The sequence below is a fragment of the Polypterus senegalus genome, chromosome 12, assembly GCF_016835505.1.
Source record: "Polypterus senegalus isolate Bchr_013 chromosome 12, ASM1683550v1, whole genome shotgun sequence".
NCBI lineage: Eukaryota > Metazoa > Chordata > Cladistia > Polypteriformes > Polypteridae > Polypterus > Polypterus senegalus.
Window position 1 is genome coordinate 13,582,108 of NC_053165.1, and position 14,537 is coordinate 13,596,644.

General features: G+C 42.9%; 1 protein-coding gene across 7 annotated transcripts in view; it reads left to right on the forward strand.

The window, feature by feature from the left end:
• The first annotated feature begins 9,123 nt into the window (after window positions 1-9,123).
• Window positions 9,124-14,537, forward strand: part of pxk (PX domain containing serine/threonine kinase) — a 64,128-nt gene continuing 58,714 nt past the window's right edge. For 2 of the 7 annotated variants that reach the window (XM_039773114.1, XM_039773115.1), the window contains exon 1: window positions 9,124-9,428. In XM_039773114.1, the coding sequence (XP_039629048.1) occupies window positions 9,210-9,428 (219 nt within the window). In that variant the 5' untranslated portion in view covers window positions 9,124-9,209. The remainder of the gene's footprint in view (window positions 9,429-14,537) is intronic. The other 5 variants (XM_039773112.1, XM_039773113.1, XM_039773116.1 and 2 more) reach the window with 5 other exon arrangements.

Sequence of the window (14,537 nt, forward strand, 5' to 3'; positions counted from 1 at the left end):
CTGACTGACTAACTGACTTCAAGTCACTCTGTTCCACATATGATCGGAAAAAGAAGAAGAATGACATCTCCAGCATTCACTGTGCACAACCTGCAGATTCCTTTAGTGAGACAAAAGGAAATGTGTGGAGGAAATATGCATACAAAATTAAAAATAAATAAAAAAAAACACGTGGAATAAAAATGGAGGTTGGTGTTGAAAAGGAAAGAAAAGGAAAAGTGAAGCAACGGAGAAAGAGCAAGGAGGGAAGCTCAAAGAATCAGATGAAAAGACGATTACCAATGGCAGCCAGCAGAGGGAGACAAAGTGGCAAAAGAAAGAGAGCCTCTTAAAAAAAAACCACACAAACATCCATCCATCCATTTTCCAACCCGCTGAATCCGAACACAGGGTCATGCTGGAGCCAACACAGGGCACAAGACAGGAACCAATCCTGGGCAGGGTGCCAACCCACCACAGGACACACACAAACACACACACTAGGGCCAATCTAGAATCACCAATCCACCCAACCTGCATGTTTTTGGACTGTGGGAGGAAACCCACGCAGACACGGGGAGAACATGCAAACTCCACGCAGGGAGGACCTGGGAAGCAAACCCTGGTCCCTAACTGCGAGGCAGCAGCAGTACCACTGCGCCACCGTGCCGCCCAAAAACACAAACAGAGCTAAGGAATTTAAAATTAAAAATTAAAAAAACAAGGAGAGAAAAACTCAAGAGCAGCAATAACCAAAAGAATAAGCAAATGTGGATAATAAATCACTTGACGAGTATGTGAACCCCTTCTTACAGAAACCGTTTCCAGAGTCTGTGTTTTGGAAGCTTAACTTAGTTCTTCTCCTCCTTACCTTGTCTGTGACTCCAGTGCTACTCTCCCCAGGGACTCAGATGTCAAGTCTCACTTGGGAACTACCAGTGGAAACTGGAGAATGCACCCCAATGCAGATCTGAATGGTGAGATGCAATGGCAAGACACGGTCGGCGCCTATAAAAAGGTTTCACCCCCTTAGAACACATTGAATCCCAATGGCTTTTTTGGCACTGATCAACAGAAAAGACTCTTTAATGTCAAAGCGAAAACCAACCTTTGTACAGAGGTCTAAATTAATCACAAATATAAAGCACAGAATAACTGATCGCATAAGTATTCACACTCTTCAAGTCAGTATTTAGTAGATGACAGCCATGACAGCCATAGTGGTAGCGCTGCTGCGTCACAGTTAGGAGACCCGGGTTCGCTTCTCGGGTCCTCCCTGCGTGAAGTTTGCATGTTCTTCCCGTGTCTGCGTGGGTTTCCTCCCACTGTCCAAAAACATGCAGGTCAGATGCATTGGGACCCTAAATTCTCCCTAGTGTGTGCTTGGTGTGTGGGTGTGTTTGTGTCTTGCCCAGGTTTGTTTCCTGCCTTGCACCCTGTATTGGCTGGGATTGGCTCCAGCAGACCTCCATGACCCTGTGTTAGGATATAGCGGGTTGGAAAAATGACTGACTGACTGACAGCCATGACAGCCTTAAGTCGGTGTGCACAGGTCTCTTTCTATTAGCTCTGCCCTTTTTCCCTCTTCTGCTTCTTTCCAAAGCTGCTCAGGCTCTGTAAGACGTCACGGGGCTCGTGAGTGAACAGCCTTTCCTCAAATTCTCACTTGGACTCTGACAAGGCTGCTCCAGGACATTGAGATTCTTTTTTTTTCACTCATTCCTGTGTAGCTTTGGCTTCATGATTAGGATTCTTGTCTTTCTGGAAAATAAATCTTCTCCCATGGTGCAAGTTTTTTTGCAGACTGCTTCAGTTTCCCCTCCAGGATTTCCTCATATTTTTCTGCCTCTATTTGACCCTCGCAAGCCTTCCAGGGCCTGTTGCTGAGCAGCATCTCCACAGCCTGAGGCTGCCACCACCATGCTTCATGGTAGGGATGGTGTGTTTTTGATAATGTGCAGTGGAACGTGACGTTTAGTCTGATGGGCAAAAATCTAAAGTTTGGTCTCATCAGACCATAGCAGCTTCTTCCATCTGTCTTCAGAGTCTCCCATGTATCCTGTATGGCTTTTCTCTGGTGAACTGGTGAACCACCCCGGCTCCGTCTCTCCAATCTCAACCACTGTAGCTTGTCACTCCTTCAGATTTCTCAATGGTGGCCTCCTCACTCATCCTCTTGAGTTTTTGTGGATGTCCAACTGTAGCAGATTTACAGCCCTGTCATATTCTTTCCATTTCTTTATGATTGATTTAACTGGATATTCGGTGACTTGGATACTTTATTGTGCTTTTCATGGAGTGCTCGTTTGTCTTCTTTGTGTATTTTAGGCCACCATATTGACTCACTGCATACTGGCCCTTCCTCATTCAGGTGCATTTACATGACAGACAATATGAAAGCCCAGACAGGTGACATTGATCTACAGTTGTGCTTGGAAGTTTGTGAACCCTTTAGAATTTTCTAGATTTCTGCATGAATATGACCTAAAACATCATCAGATTTTCACTCAAGTCCTAAAAGTAGATAAAGAGAAACCAGTTAAACAAATGAGACAAAAATATTATAATTGGTCATTTATTTATTGAGGAAAATGATCGAATATTACATATTTGTGAGTGGCAAAAGTATGTGAACCTCTCGGATGAGCAGTTAGTTTGAAGGTGAAATTCGAGTCAATGGGATGCCAATCAGGTGTGAGTGGGCACCCTGTGTTATTTAAAGAACAGGATCTATCAAAGTTTGCTCTTCACAACACACATTTGTGGAAGTGTATCATGGCACGAACAAAGGAGATTTCTGAGGACCTCACAAAAAGAGTTGTTGATGCTCATCAGGCTGGAAAAGGTTACAAAACCATCTCTAAAGAGTTTGGACTCCACCAATCCACAGTCAGACAGATTGTGTACAAATGGAGGAAATTCAAGACCATTGTTACCCTCCCCAGGAGTGGTCGACCAACAAAGATCACCCCAAGAGCAAGGCACACGTGTAATAGTCGGCGAGGTCACAAAGGACCACAGGGTAACTTCTAAGCCACTGAAGGCCTCTCTCACATTGGCTAATGTTCATGTTCATGAGTCCACCATCAGGAGAACACTGAACAACAATGGTGTGCATGGCAGGTTGCAAGGAGAAAGCCACTGCTCTCCAAAAACATTGCTGCTCGTCTGCAGTTTGCTAAAGATCACGTGGACAAACCAGAAGGCTATTGGAAGAATGTTTTGTGGACGGATGAGACCAAAATAGAACTTTTTGGTTTAAATGAAAAGCGTTATGTTTGGAGAAAGGAAAACACTGCATTCCAGCATAAGAACCTTATCCCATCTGTGAAACATGGTGGTGGTAGTATCATGGTTTGGGCCTGTTTTGCTGCATCTGGGCCAGGACAGCTTGCCTTCATTGATGGAACAATGAATTCTGAATTATATCAGAGAATTCTAAAGGAAAATGTCAGGACATCTGTCCATGAACTGAATCTCAAGAGAAGGTGGGTCATGCAGCAAGACAACGACCCTAAGCACACAAGTCGTTCTACCAAAGAATGGTTAAAGAAGAATAAAGTGAATGTTCTGGAATGGCCAAGTCAAAGTCCTGACCTTAATCCAATCGAAATGTTGTGGAAGGACCTGAAGAGAGCAGTTCATGTGAGGAAACCCACCAACATCCCAGAGTTGAAGCTGCTCTGTATGGAGGAATGGGCGAAAATTCCTCTAAGCCGGTGTGCAGGAATGATCAGAAGTTACTGGAAACGTTTAGTTGCAGTTATTGCTACAAAGGGGGTCACACCAGATACTGAAAGCAAAGGTTCACATACTTTTGCCACTCACAAATATGTAATATTCAATCATTTTCCTCAATAAATAAATGACCAAGTATAATATTTTTGTCTCATTTGTTTAACTGGTTTCTCTTTATCTACTTTTAGGACTTGAGTGAAAATCTGATGATGTTTTAGGTCATATTTATGGAGAAATATAGAAAATTCTAAAGGGTTCACAAACTTTCAAGCATCACTGTAACTGTTCTGGGTTTTCTAAAACCAGTGACAGTTTACGTGTGTCCTATTAAAGGGGGTGAATACTAGTGAGATCAACTATTAAAGGTTGTATATTTGTAATTAGTTAAGATTGGTTTTCATTTTAACATTAAAGAATCCTTTTCTGCTGATCAGTAATTACAAAGCCACTGTGGTAGAAGGTCAGAATGGGCACAAACTAAGAACTAGCGGCCTCTACATGCATCTTAATCACAGGGTATGAATCTGCAAACAAAATATCCAGAGCTGTCCTCATCAAGGTTATTATAGTTAATGAAAACTAAAATGAAAACTGAAACTATTATTAAAAAAACATTTTCGCAACCTAAAATAGAATAATTAACAAATCCAAAATGAAAAACTAAAACTAAATGAAACTATTAACGTAGCTGGAAAGACTATCCATCCATTAATTATCCAACCAGCTATATCCTAACTACAGGATCATGGGGGTCTGCTGGAGCCAATCCCAGCCAACACAGGGCACAAGGCAGGAAACAATCCCCGGGCAGGGCACCAGCCCACCGCAGGGCACACACACCCACACACCAAGCACATACTAGGCACAATTTAGAATCACCAATGCACCTAACCTGCATGTCTTTGGACTGTGGGAGGAAACTCACGCAGACACGGGGAGAACATGCAAAGTACATGCAGGTGCTACCCACTGCGCCACCGTGCCGCCCTCCTCTAACATTAAACTCATATTATACCCAAACCCATTAAGTGTGCAGTTCTGTCTCATTGTGACACAAAAACTAAACTCCATAGTAGCTCTTTAACCAGACCATAATTACTAAAACTAAAACTGACACTAATATATATAAAAATAAAATTGAATTGTCTGTAAAATAAAAACTAAATTATAACAAAAAATACACACTGAAGGAAAAGTAAAACTAAACTGAATTTCCAAGTGAGGTCAGAAAAAATATAGAAATAAAAACTAATATAAAAAGGCAAAACTATAATAACCTTGGTCCTCATCCATCCTTATCACTGTGCCACCACAGAGCTTTTTGACTGTTTCAGTGACCTCAGCCGCTGAATTGCACCCAATCACACTAAAGAGTTTTAGGCACGACTGCTCCTGCAAAGGCTTATCCAGGAGTTTGAAGAGTTCCTCCTTTCATATTTTGACGATTTCCATAGTCTAGGTCAACTTTTCTCCACATTTGTTTTGAACGGCCGGCCCAAGTAGCGTTGGGAGTCGTCCAATGGTTTGTGAGGGCCTCTTTGAGGCCACTGAAATGGCATTAAGAACAGAAGAAATTTGACAAATGAGAGGAGACCACTCAGTCCATTAATCTCATGTGTTTAGCTGATACCCTAAACTGTCCCATTATCTCATTCTTCATGACCTCCCTAAATTCCAGTCAGCAGACACAAGAGCCATTACGTTGGCCTTTGCTGCTGAGTCCTCCTTCCTGACCTGCCAGTACTTCCCAGTCATATCTGGAGATTCCCCAGCTAACGTTACAGCAAAGGCCATGTTTATTAACTCAACATCGTTTCTCAGCACTGGTATCCACCCACCGGTTCTAGGGTTACCACCATGACAGGCGCTAACCCCCTTCAGGCCATTGGTCCTTGCAGCTGCTTCCACTTACTGAGGTCTTGAGCAGAGTTCTTTCATATTCCATTTTCCCGCCTCTCCAGAGGTGTGAGATGGACTCATTCCAAATGCAGACATTCACTAGACGTTCCCCGTACAGCCTCACCACCCATTTAGATCATTCAGGTCACACACACTCCATCTGTTCAAGTTAACTCATTACCAAGTGGTGATCAGTTGACAGCTCGCCACCTCCCTTTGCCCACATGTCCAGGACATTTGGCCTCAGATCAGATAACATGACAACAAAGCTGACCTTTAATTTTTAACTCAAGATCTCCCGGTACACTTGAGCAACCTTGTGATCTAACATAGCGATTGAGATGGCAGTCCTTGAGTAACACTGAAACCCAATCATGTCAGCATTGTCTGGTCCTTTCCAGATATTCTTCCACATTACATTTCCATGAAAAATAGTTTTGTTTAACATTTTCTTTCTTTTTGAAGCCATTTTGATGACATCACAATTTGTTCACATCATTTTTGGTATCCATGGATGATTCCCCATTGCATTGTGGTTGCTGAGAGTGCATCAGTTGATAAGGAATCTAAACACCTTTAGACTTCTTCTGGTATAAATTCAATTCTTCCTTGACTTGGATTTCTGGTTTTGTCGATTGTAGTCATGGCTTTGGAACCTCTCCTTAGACTTTGAGTATGGTATGTTATAACAAATTTTGAGGAGAGCAAGCCAATTGACACGAGAAGCTATCCATTCCTGTGCCCCTAATTTCACCAAAATGACCTCAGGTCGACATATGAAGGTCCCTCACGTTCTACTGTCCACCACACTACTTGAGTTATGAATGGAGCTTCTCTTTTAATTTTTTTCTGGGCTTTTTGGAGAGCTAGAAAATCAACTATTTGTTGTTTCTGGGGTTTTAATACTTGGGAATTAAATTTGGAGGTCATTCTGTTAGTTGGAACCTTCACTTAGAAGTTGACTTTTATTTAACATTGTTATATATTTTGATTTAGTTTAGTTTCTGACCTCCATGTTGTATTCCATTGTCTAGATAGCTTTCCCACCACTAGGGGGGGTGCATCCCCCGGGATCATGACCCACAGGTAATTGCAGCAATGGGGTTAAAAGATTGCCCAGTTCACCATTTTCTCATCCAAGTTGCAGATAACAAACGTTGCTTCATGCCTCTTTTAACCATCTAAGACGGATTTTAATCTACGTAGACTTCAGTGTTAACATTTGCACTGTACTATCTATCCATCCAGCCATCCATTATCCAACCCGCTATATCCTAACTACAGGGTTATGGGGGTCTGCTGGAGCCAATCCCAGCCAACACAGGGCACAAGGCAGGAAACAAACTGTACTATCTATTGGAATGTATTTTATAATGCATGTAGTGATAAAATGCATTACTACAAATGTCTGTGATGCACCATCTGTTGGAATGACAAATGCAATGCATTTTATTACTACAAATGTTTGTGATCTATATTGGAATGACAAATGCCATCTATTGGAGCGACAGATGCATGTCTATCATATGCCATTTAGTATGACATTCATAAAAGCAGTAATATTTGTGATGCGCCAACTGTTGGAATGACAAATGCAGTGCATTTCATGAATACAAATATTTATGGTGCACCATCTGTTTATCTGTTGGAATGACAAATGCAATGCATAGGTCTCTGTTATATGCCATTTGGTATGGGATTCGTAAATGTAATGTTAATATTTGTGATGCGCCATCTGTTGGAATGACAGATGCAATGTATTTTATTACTGCGATTGTGTGTGATGTGTATTGGAATAACAAATGCCATCTATTGGAATCAATTGGAGTGACAGATGCTAGTCTCTGTCATATGCCATTTGGTATGGGATTCATAAAAGCAGTGTTAATATATGTGATGTGCCATCTGTTGGAAAAACAGATGTAATGCATTTTATTACTACAAATATCTATGATGTGCCATCTGTACATTTGTTGGAATGACAAATGCAATGCATTTTTTACTACAAATGTTTCTGATGTGTTGGCGCCAGCAGACCCCACATGACCCTGTGTTTGGATTCAGCGGGTTGGAGAATGGATGGATGAATGTTTCTGATGTGTCATCTGTTGGAATGACAAATAACATGCATATGTCTCTGTTATATGCCATTTGGTATGGGATTCTTAAATGCAATGTGTTTGTGATGTGCACTCTATTGGAATGACAAATGCAATGCATTTACTCTTAAAAATAAAGGTGCCAGTGTGGTTCTTCAGAGTAATGCTAAGGGAACTATGTTTGGTTCCCAAAAAAACCCACCCACATGAAAGTTCCAGTAAAAAACTTTAATATTTAGATCTGTAACAGGCTCTATGTGTAAATAACAATGAATAGATGGTAAGAGATTTGTGAAATACCAATGGCTCATGGATTTTAGATGGACTGCACACAGTGACACAAGCTAAGTCCAGGTTTTCTTAATCTGTTAGTGTCCTACTAGGTAGCCTCCCATACATGAAAGATTTCCGTTTACTTCTGCATGGACTGCCACCCTGTCCTGGTGTTGCTCCTGCCATTTGCCCACCAATTGCTAGGATAGACTCCACCTGCAACATGGCACTGCCCAGAATAAGCAGGTTAGGAAGATGGATGGATTGACACATATGCTGCATACATTCTTCCAATTATCAGAAAATGCGGCTGTAACTGAAAACAGAAGCGAAAAGTACGAAGGAAACATTAAGAAGTTTTTCTTCACACAGAGAACCACAGACTCATGGAATAAGTGACCAAGTATGTGGTGAACAGTAAGACTTTAGGGACCTTCAAAACTGGACTTGATGTTATTTTGGAAGGATTAAGTGGACAGGACTGGCGAGCTTCGTTAGGCGGAATGGCCTGTTCTCGTCTAATTTTATCTAATGTTCTAAAAAGAGCGGATGTGCGTTTATCCGCTTCAAATTCCAATTAGAAAACGGAGAAATAACTAGGAATGAAGAATACCTGGATGCGTTTGAGAGTGATATATTACGAAAACGATTATTAAATAAATTCACGATCTTATCAATCGAATTATTACACCGCAAAAAGTACGTAATTATGCTCCTCCCACTAACTGGCAATGCTCACTTTCCCCACACATCGCAGTTGCTATTTGCATACCTCACATTATTTAGCATATAGTGCTTCCCAGCATGCTTTGCTCGCGTCACACACCGTTCACTGCGGTTTATTTAGACAATTTAAGTTTCAAACGCTCGGTTTAGGTCTTAATTAATTCTTGTGAGGGATACAAAAAAGTTCAACACTAAACCTTAATGAGGAAGGCGACGTGTCAGACCTACAAAAAGTCTTCTTTCACTGTACGGAATGCTAACTACACCTTTAAGTTAATAGATGGAAATCAGGAAGAAATTGCGCAATTTCACGTAAATAATAAAAAGAGGCGGCCATCGGGATATTAAAAAGGAAAGCAGACACTTTAATTTCCTCGTACGTCACGCCGTTTCATAAAAGTGCATCTCTTTGGTTTCCGTGGCAGTTCTAACCACTAGCCAGACCGTCGAGTGCGAAAGCAGAGCAGAGCAGGGCGCTCGCGTGACTCACAGCGGATGTCCCATCAACGCCACGCGGATCCAGCAGGCGGCGCCCTCCCCGCTGCCAGCGAGCACCTACACACTCGGAAGTTCGCGCCGCGCGCCGTTTCTCGACTCAGCTGCGCGCCGGCAATGGCGTTTCTGGAAACTGTGTCGCTGGGAAAAGTGCTGCTGGATGACACGGTGCCGCTGAGCGCTACGATCGAAGCGAGTCAGAGCATCCAGTCCCATACGGTAAGCGCCAACGGGAGGCCGGGCTGTCGGACCACCAGCGGCTCAGCTTCCCTTCCGTCTGAGCTCGCCGTTCGGAGCAGCAGAATGACGCGTCGCGGTGGGGACTCGAGTGGTCAGGGATTCTGCGTTGGTTCCTTTTACTTGCTGAGGGTCCAGTTGTCAAGTGGACCGGCTTACCGACTGTTTGGGCAGGTCTGTGCGGGGTTACCGTCCGGAGGCGGAGGCGCGTAGTGCGCGGACTGAGTGTCAGCGGCCGGCTGCCAGGAGACGGGGACTCGGACCGAGACTGGGAGAAGAAGGGGGCGTGCTGGCGGCTGGACGAGCGGTAAACTCTACTCGGCTCGGCTCATGATTCGGACTATTCGCTGTCCGGAAGCGCAGGTCACCGACTGGCATGCTGACTATCGCTTGTGCCGTTCACTGGGCGAGCGAGAGGAGATAAGCTGGCGGGGCCATTGTCCACATGAGCGCACCGTCCAGGTTGGCTGTCGTATCCGTGTGACAGAGACGTGAAAAGGTTTATAATTAGGAGGGTACTGTCCCGAACGAAGCACAGAAATCGAAGGGCAGGCTGTCACTACTCAAGTAACAGCAGGCTCGGGGTAGGGGTGACTCAAATGCAGGGCTACCACATCTCGGCTCCACGGTTACAGTCCTTAGTGGTAAGAGTTCCACATTTGGCGACTGTCCCCGAGTATAGGTGCCACCTGTCAGGCAGGCGAGCTTTATAGCGTGAGGGAATGAGCACAACCAGTCAAAGGGTTGGACATACCCAGAAACGTTTTTGATAGAAACTGATGATGTAAAAATGTAGCCAAGACATTACTAGAGTTTCTAATGGCTGTTACTGCATAAAATAGCTGATTTTTAATTTATTATTCACCTATGACCACAAAGCCCCATTTTCAGAAGCCATGCCTGCAGTGTCTTAATACTAAACTCCCTTAACGTTATTCATAATTAGTTGTGTATTAATGCTAATTGGTTATTCAAGAAACCTTTTTAGCACTGCAAGTTACCACTTGGATTTGAAGGTCCTGTCATTCATAAAGTTTAGTTGTGCATTTAAAAAAACAGCTTTCTGAAGAAACTTGTCAGGTCTGTTGCATCTATATCTATCTATATCTATCTATCTATCTCTGCCTACTATACAATACTATCTATCTATCTCTGCCTACTATACAATACTATCTATCTATCTATCTCTGCCTACTATACAATACTATCTATCTATCTATCTATCTATCTATCTATCTGACTGAACATTTGCCCAGAGACTTAATAAAAACGTATCTTGAGAGAAGAGGGCCAGCTGGACCTCACCAGGACAGAAGAGGAACAAGGGGAAGGCCCAGGTATGCAACTGCATAAGAGGAGAAGGATGTGCAAGCCTGTAATTTGAGAAACAAGCACTTTTACAGGTCCTCGGTTGGCTTCTTCCTTAAATACAGGCCAGATATTCAGTGTCACCTGCTACAAGGAAAAGACGACTCTGGCATGTTGGCCCCGAGAGGCAGAGTTTTAAAGTAAAAGCCATATCTGAAACTGGCAAATAAAAATAAAATGGGCAAAGGAACAGAGATATTGGATGGAAGATGACCGGAAAAGTGCATTATGGTCATCATCCCGGAGTCGTCTTCTCCCTGTTGCAGATGAAACTGGTATATGGTGTGTATTTTAGAAAGAAGCCAACTTAGGACCTGTGAGGTGTTTGTTTCTCAAACTACACACTGTGATGTTTGTATCCTCTTATATACCCAGTTGTGCATCTGGGCCGTGCCCTTCTTCAGTTCTGGCGAGATCCGTGTACCCCCTTCTCTCAAGACAGTAATAGACAGACACCCTTTGTATGAAATCTTCAGTTTCTTGGCAGTCTGTCACATGGAATAACTTTCATTAAAAAGAAAACAAACCCCAACAGACTGATATGTTTCTTGAGAAAACTCTTTTTTTCTTTTTGAACTTTAGGAATCCCAGGACCTTTCAATCCGTGTAAACATTGCTAATATAATTACAAAGGTTTCTCTAGTAACCAATTAGAATTCACAAGCTTGTACATGTGACTAATTTAGGACAGGCTAAGGGAGGTCACCACTGAAGGTATGCCTGTTAAAAATGGGGCTTTGCAGTCATATGTGAATAATAAATTAAAAAAAATCAGTAATTTCAAGTAGTAGTTGCCGTTAGCAACTCTAGTACTGTCTTAGCTATATTTTTAAATCAATTTAATGGAATCTCAATTAAAAGAGGTATCGATTGAATTTACCAGTCTGTTGTAGCCAGTGTGTTGTTCGACATGGTGGACCCCTGGGGGAAGCAACTTGAATTTAGGTGATGCAAAATGCCTGAATGAACTCAGCAGTATGGCCAGCTCTGGCACAGGACTGACTCTGGACACTGTGGAGCCTGTTGTGGTAAAGAGAATGGCGGCAAAATGAACTCTTTCAGGGCGGATGTCGACTTTTGTCAAAAGGAGGGGTTGACAGTGGTAATCCATTGTAAATGGTGACAGAACACACCATTATGTTTTAATTGGACTGTTTGCTAGAAGGATTCATTGGTTTGACCGAGATTTGTTGTGTGAATAGTAATTACCGGCAAAAATGGCATTGACATCTGGCAAGAGGTAAAAGTGAATGTGTAAAGCAATATACTCCATGAACAACATTTTTGCCTGTCATCACTGAATTAGATTCTGATTTTGATCCGAGTGATTGAAAATGAATGTGAGATACCTGCATCAGCTAATTGATCCCCAGCTGATCGTGACGCTGAACAGGTTCACGTAGTTGACACGCCTAAATCAGCATTCGCCTGGGAGGTCCACCACTTACAATAATAAGAGGTACAAACCAGATTACAATGCACTATGAAACACGACCGCCCCCACGAAGACCACCTGGCAGCCAACCAGCCTACCATGCCATGCATTCCTGCTAACTGTCAGGCACAGCATGCAGCAACAGACGTTTTATGAGGATTTCTGTGTGAAACCATTGGCTTGTGTGCTTTTCAGAAAACTGTGTTTTTTGGAAACTATATTCAGCCCTCAAAGAGGTAAATGCCATCATGAACAAGTCTGCCGATCCCCACCAGGGGGTGCTTTCTTAGAGTACTTTTAGCCAGGGGCTTATCTGTCTCCTTCTATCGGGCAATTCAGTGCTTCCTTCTGACACCACAAACTGAATGCTGATACTCTTTAAGTTTATTTTGTAAGCAATATACTTGATTGATTGATTGGATTATATGTGCTGTGAGTCTGTATCTTTATTTTTTTATGTTTTTGCTGCTGTATGCATCTGAATTTCTGAATTTTGGATTAATAAAGTTTATCTAATCTAATCCCTCTGTGGTGTAATAAGAAGTGCCACTGGGGATCTTTTCTGCTGCTTTTCTTCCTGATGTCCCGACTTCCCTCTCTCCAAGCAGAAGCCCTCAAATAATAATACATACTTCAATTTACTAGTTATGTTTTAACATAATATTAAATATGTTTTTATTTTCTTGTCTTATACTGTATTGCACTTTGAGTTAACTGTGTATTTTTCATTTTTTATATATTGTTTGTTTGGCTGTCATATGCAATAACTGTACATTTCACCTTGGGCATCAATAAGTCCAATCTAATCTCATTTCTACCAAAAATATGAAAGTTTCCAGGTGTGTCCAAACATCTGACTGGTATTGTAGATCAGGCCAGTGGGAGGTTTGGCGCTATTGTCCACAGCTGGGAGATGCTTATTATGGGAGGACAGTGTCGGCAGTCATGCCCTCTTTGTGCCGGGAGAGAGGGGGGGAACCAGGCTCTGTTTTCTAGGTGCCCACTAGTTTAGGAGTTAAGCTGCAGTGCTTCATGTCTCCAGTGCCCACCCCACCTGTTAGATCACAGAGGGAGTCAATAGGCCTCATTCGAAGGTAGAAGGCTAGCAGGGTCAGAGGTTAAAACAGAAGGAGAGCGCAAGTAGCTCGATTTGATTAACCAGGCTGATTGAAGGTGGTGGGGGAGATGGGGTGCAGGTGTCATTAATGGCTAGATAATCGTCCTCAGGAGTCGCACTGCTGAAGTTTACTGTCCTTTGTGCTGAAAGTTGATAGGCTGACATTCCCAAATGTCACAGAGAGGAAGAGACTTTTTGGCCGTAAAAATGTCAGAAGGTACGAAGAAACGGAAAGACCACACGTGAGTGTTTCGGCATTCAAGGCACCCATGCTAGCTACAACGTAAAAGCGCCTGTCTGACCGAACATCTTGGGACATAAAATTGCCAGCAGTCAAGACATAAATTAAAGGAACCTGCCTGCTGCTGCATAGGAGGAAACCTTAAAGAGCCTGAGCCATGCCCACAGACAGTACCCTGGCAGGATGATGACTCCAAGTGCGTTCACTATGATAATACCCAGAGAAATAAGTCAAGCTAGCAGAACTTGTGACCATGCGTGCTGGGGCCATGCTGGCAGGCTCAGGAGCTCAAAGTCCTTTTTGTTTTTCATTCAATTGTTCTTCAGTGAAGCCACACAGACAGTGACAGTGCTGCTGCTGCTCATTCACTAGCTAAGTGTCTTGTTTGTTTGGTCTGGCTCTGACTGGACTGCTTAAGGGCAGACTCTTTGGGTGGGTGGTACACGGCATTCTCTTCCAGATTGTAATGCTATGCTGCAGAGTTTGATCAGCATTTGATAAACTGTGCTTGTTTGGAACCTTTTGTGCCCTGATGAGTCTTTGGGACGAAGGAGTCAATTGCTTTGTCACCGTTTAAATGTTGACCAGCAAACTGGGAATCATTTGTGTTATATTAGGTCCCGGAATGTGTTTTATAACCCTCAAATGAGGGTGTGCCATTTGCTAGCAGGACTGCACTAAGTGGAGTCGGGTAATGTACATCAATGATTTGTTAATCTATACATATCTCCATGAAACCTTCCAACCAGAGTATGCCTGTTCATATCCCAAAGTTGTGCCTGTACTGTAGTGGAGTTTTCAGATCAGCTAAAGTGAAAAGTGTAGACCGTCATTGAGGTAAACGCACAAAGAGAGAGAGAGAGAGCGCTTTCAAACAGAGTCCTGAACTTATGAGTCCAAAGTCCATTTTGTTGCAGATCAGCAAAGCCA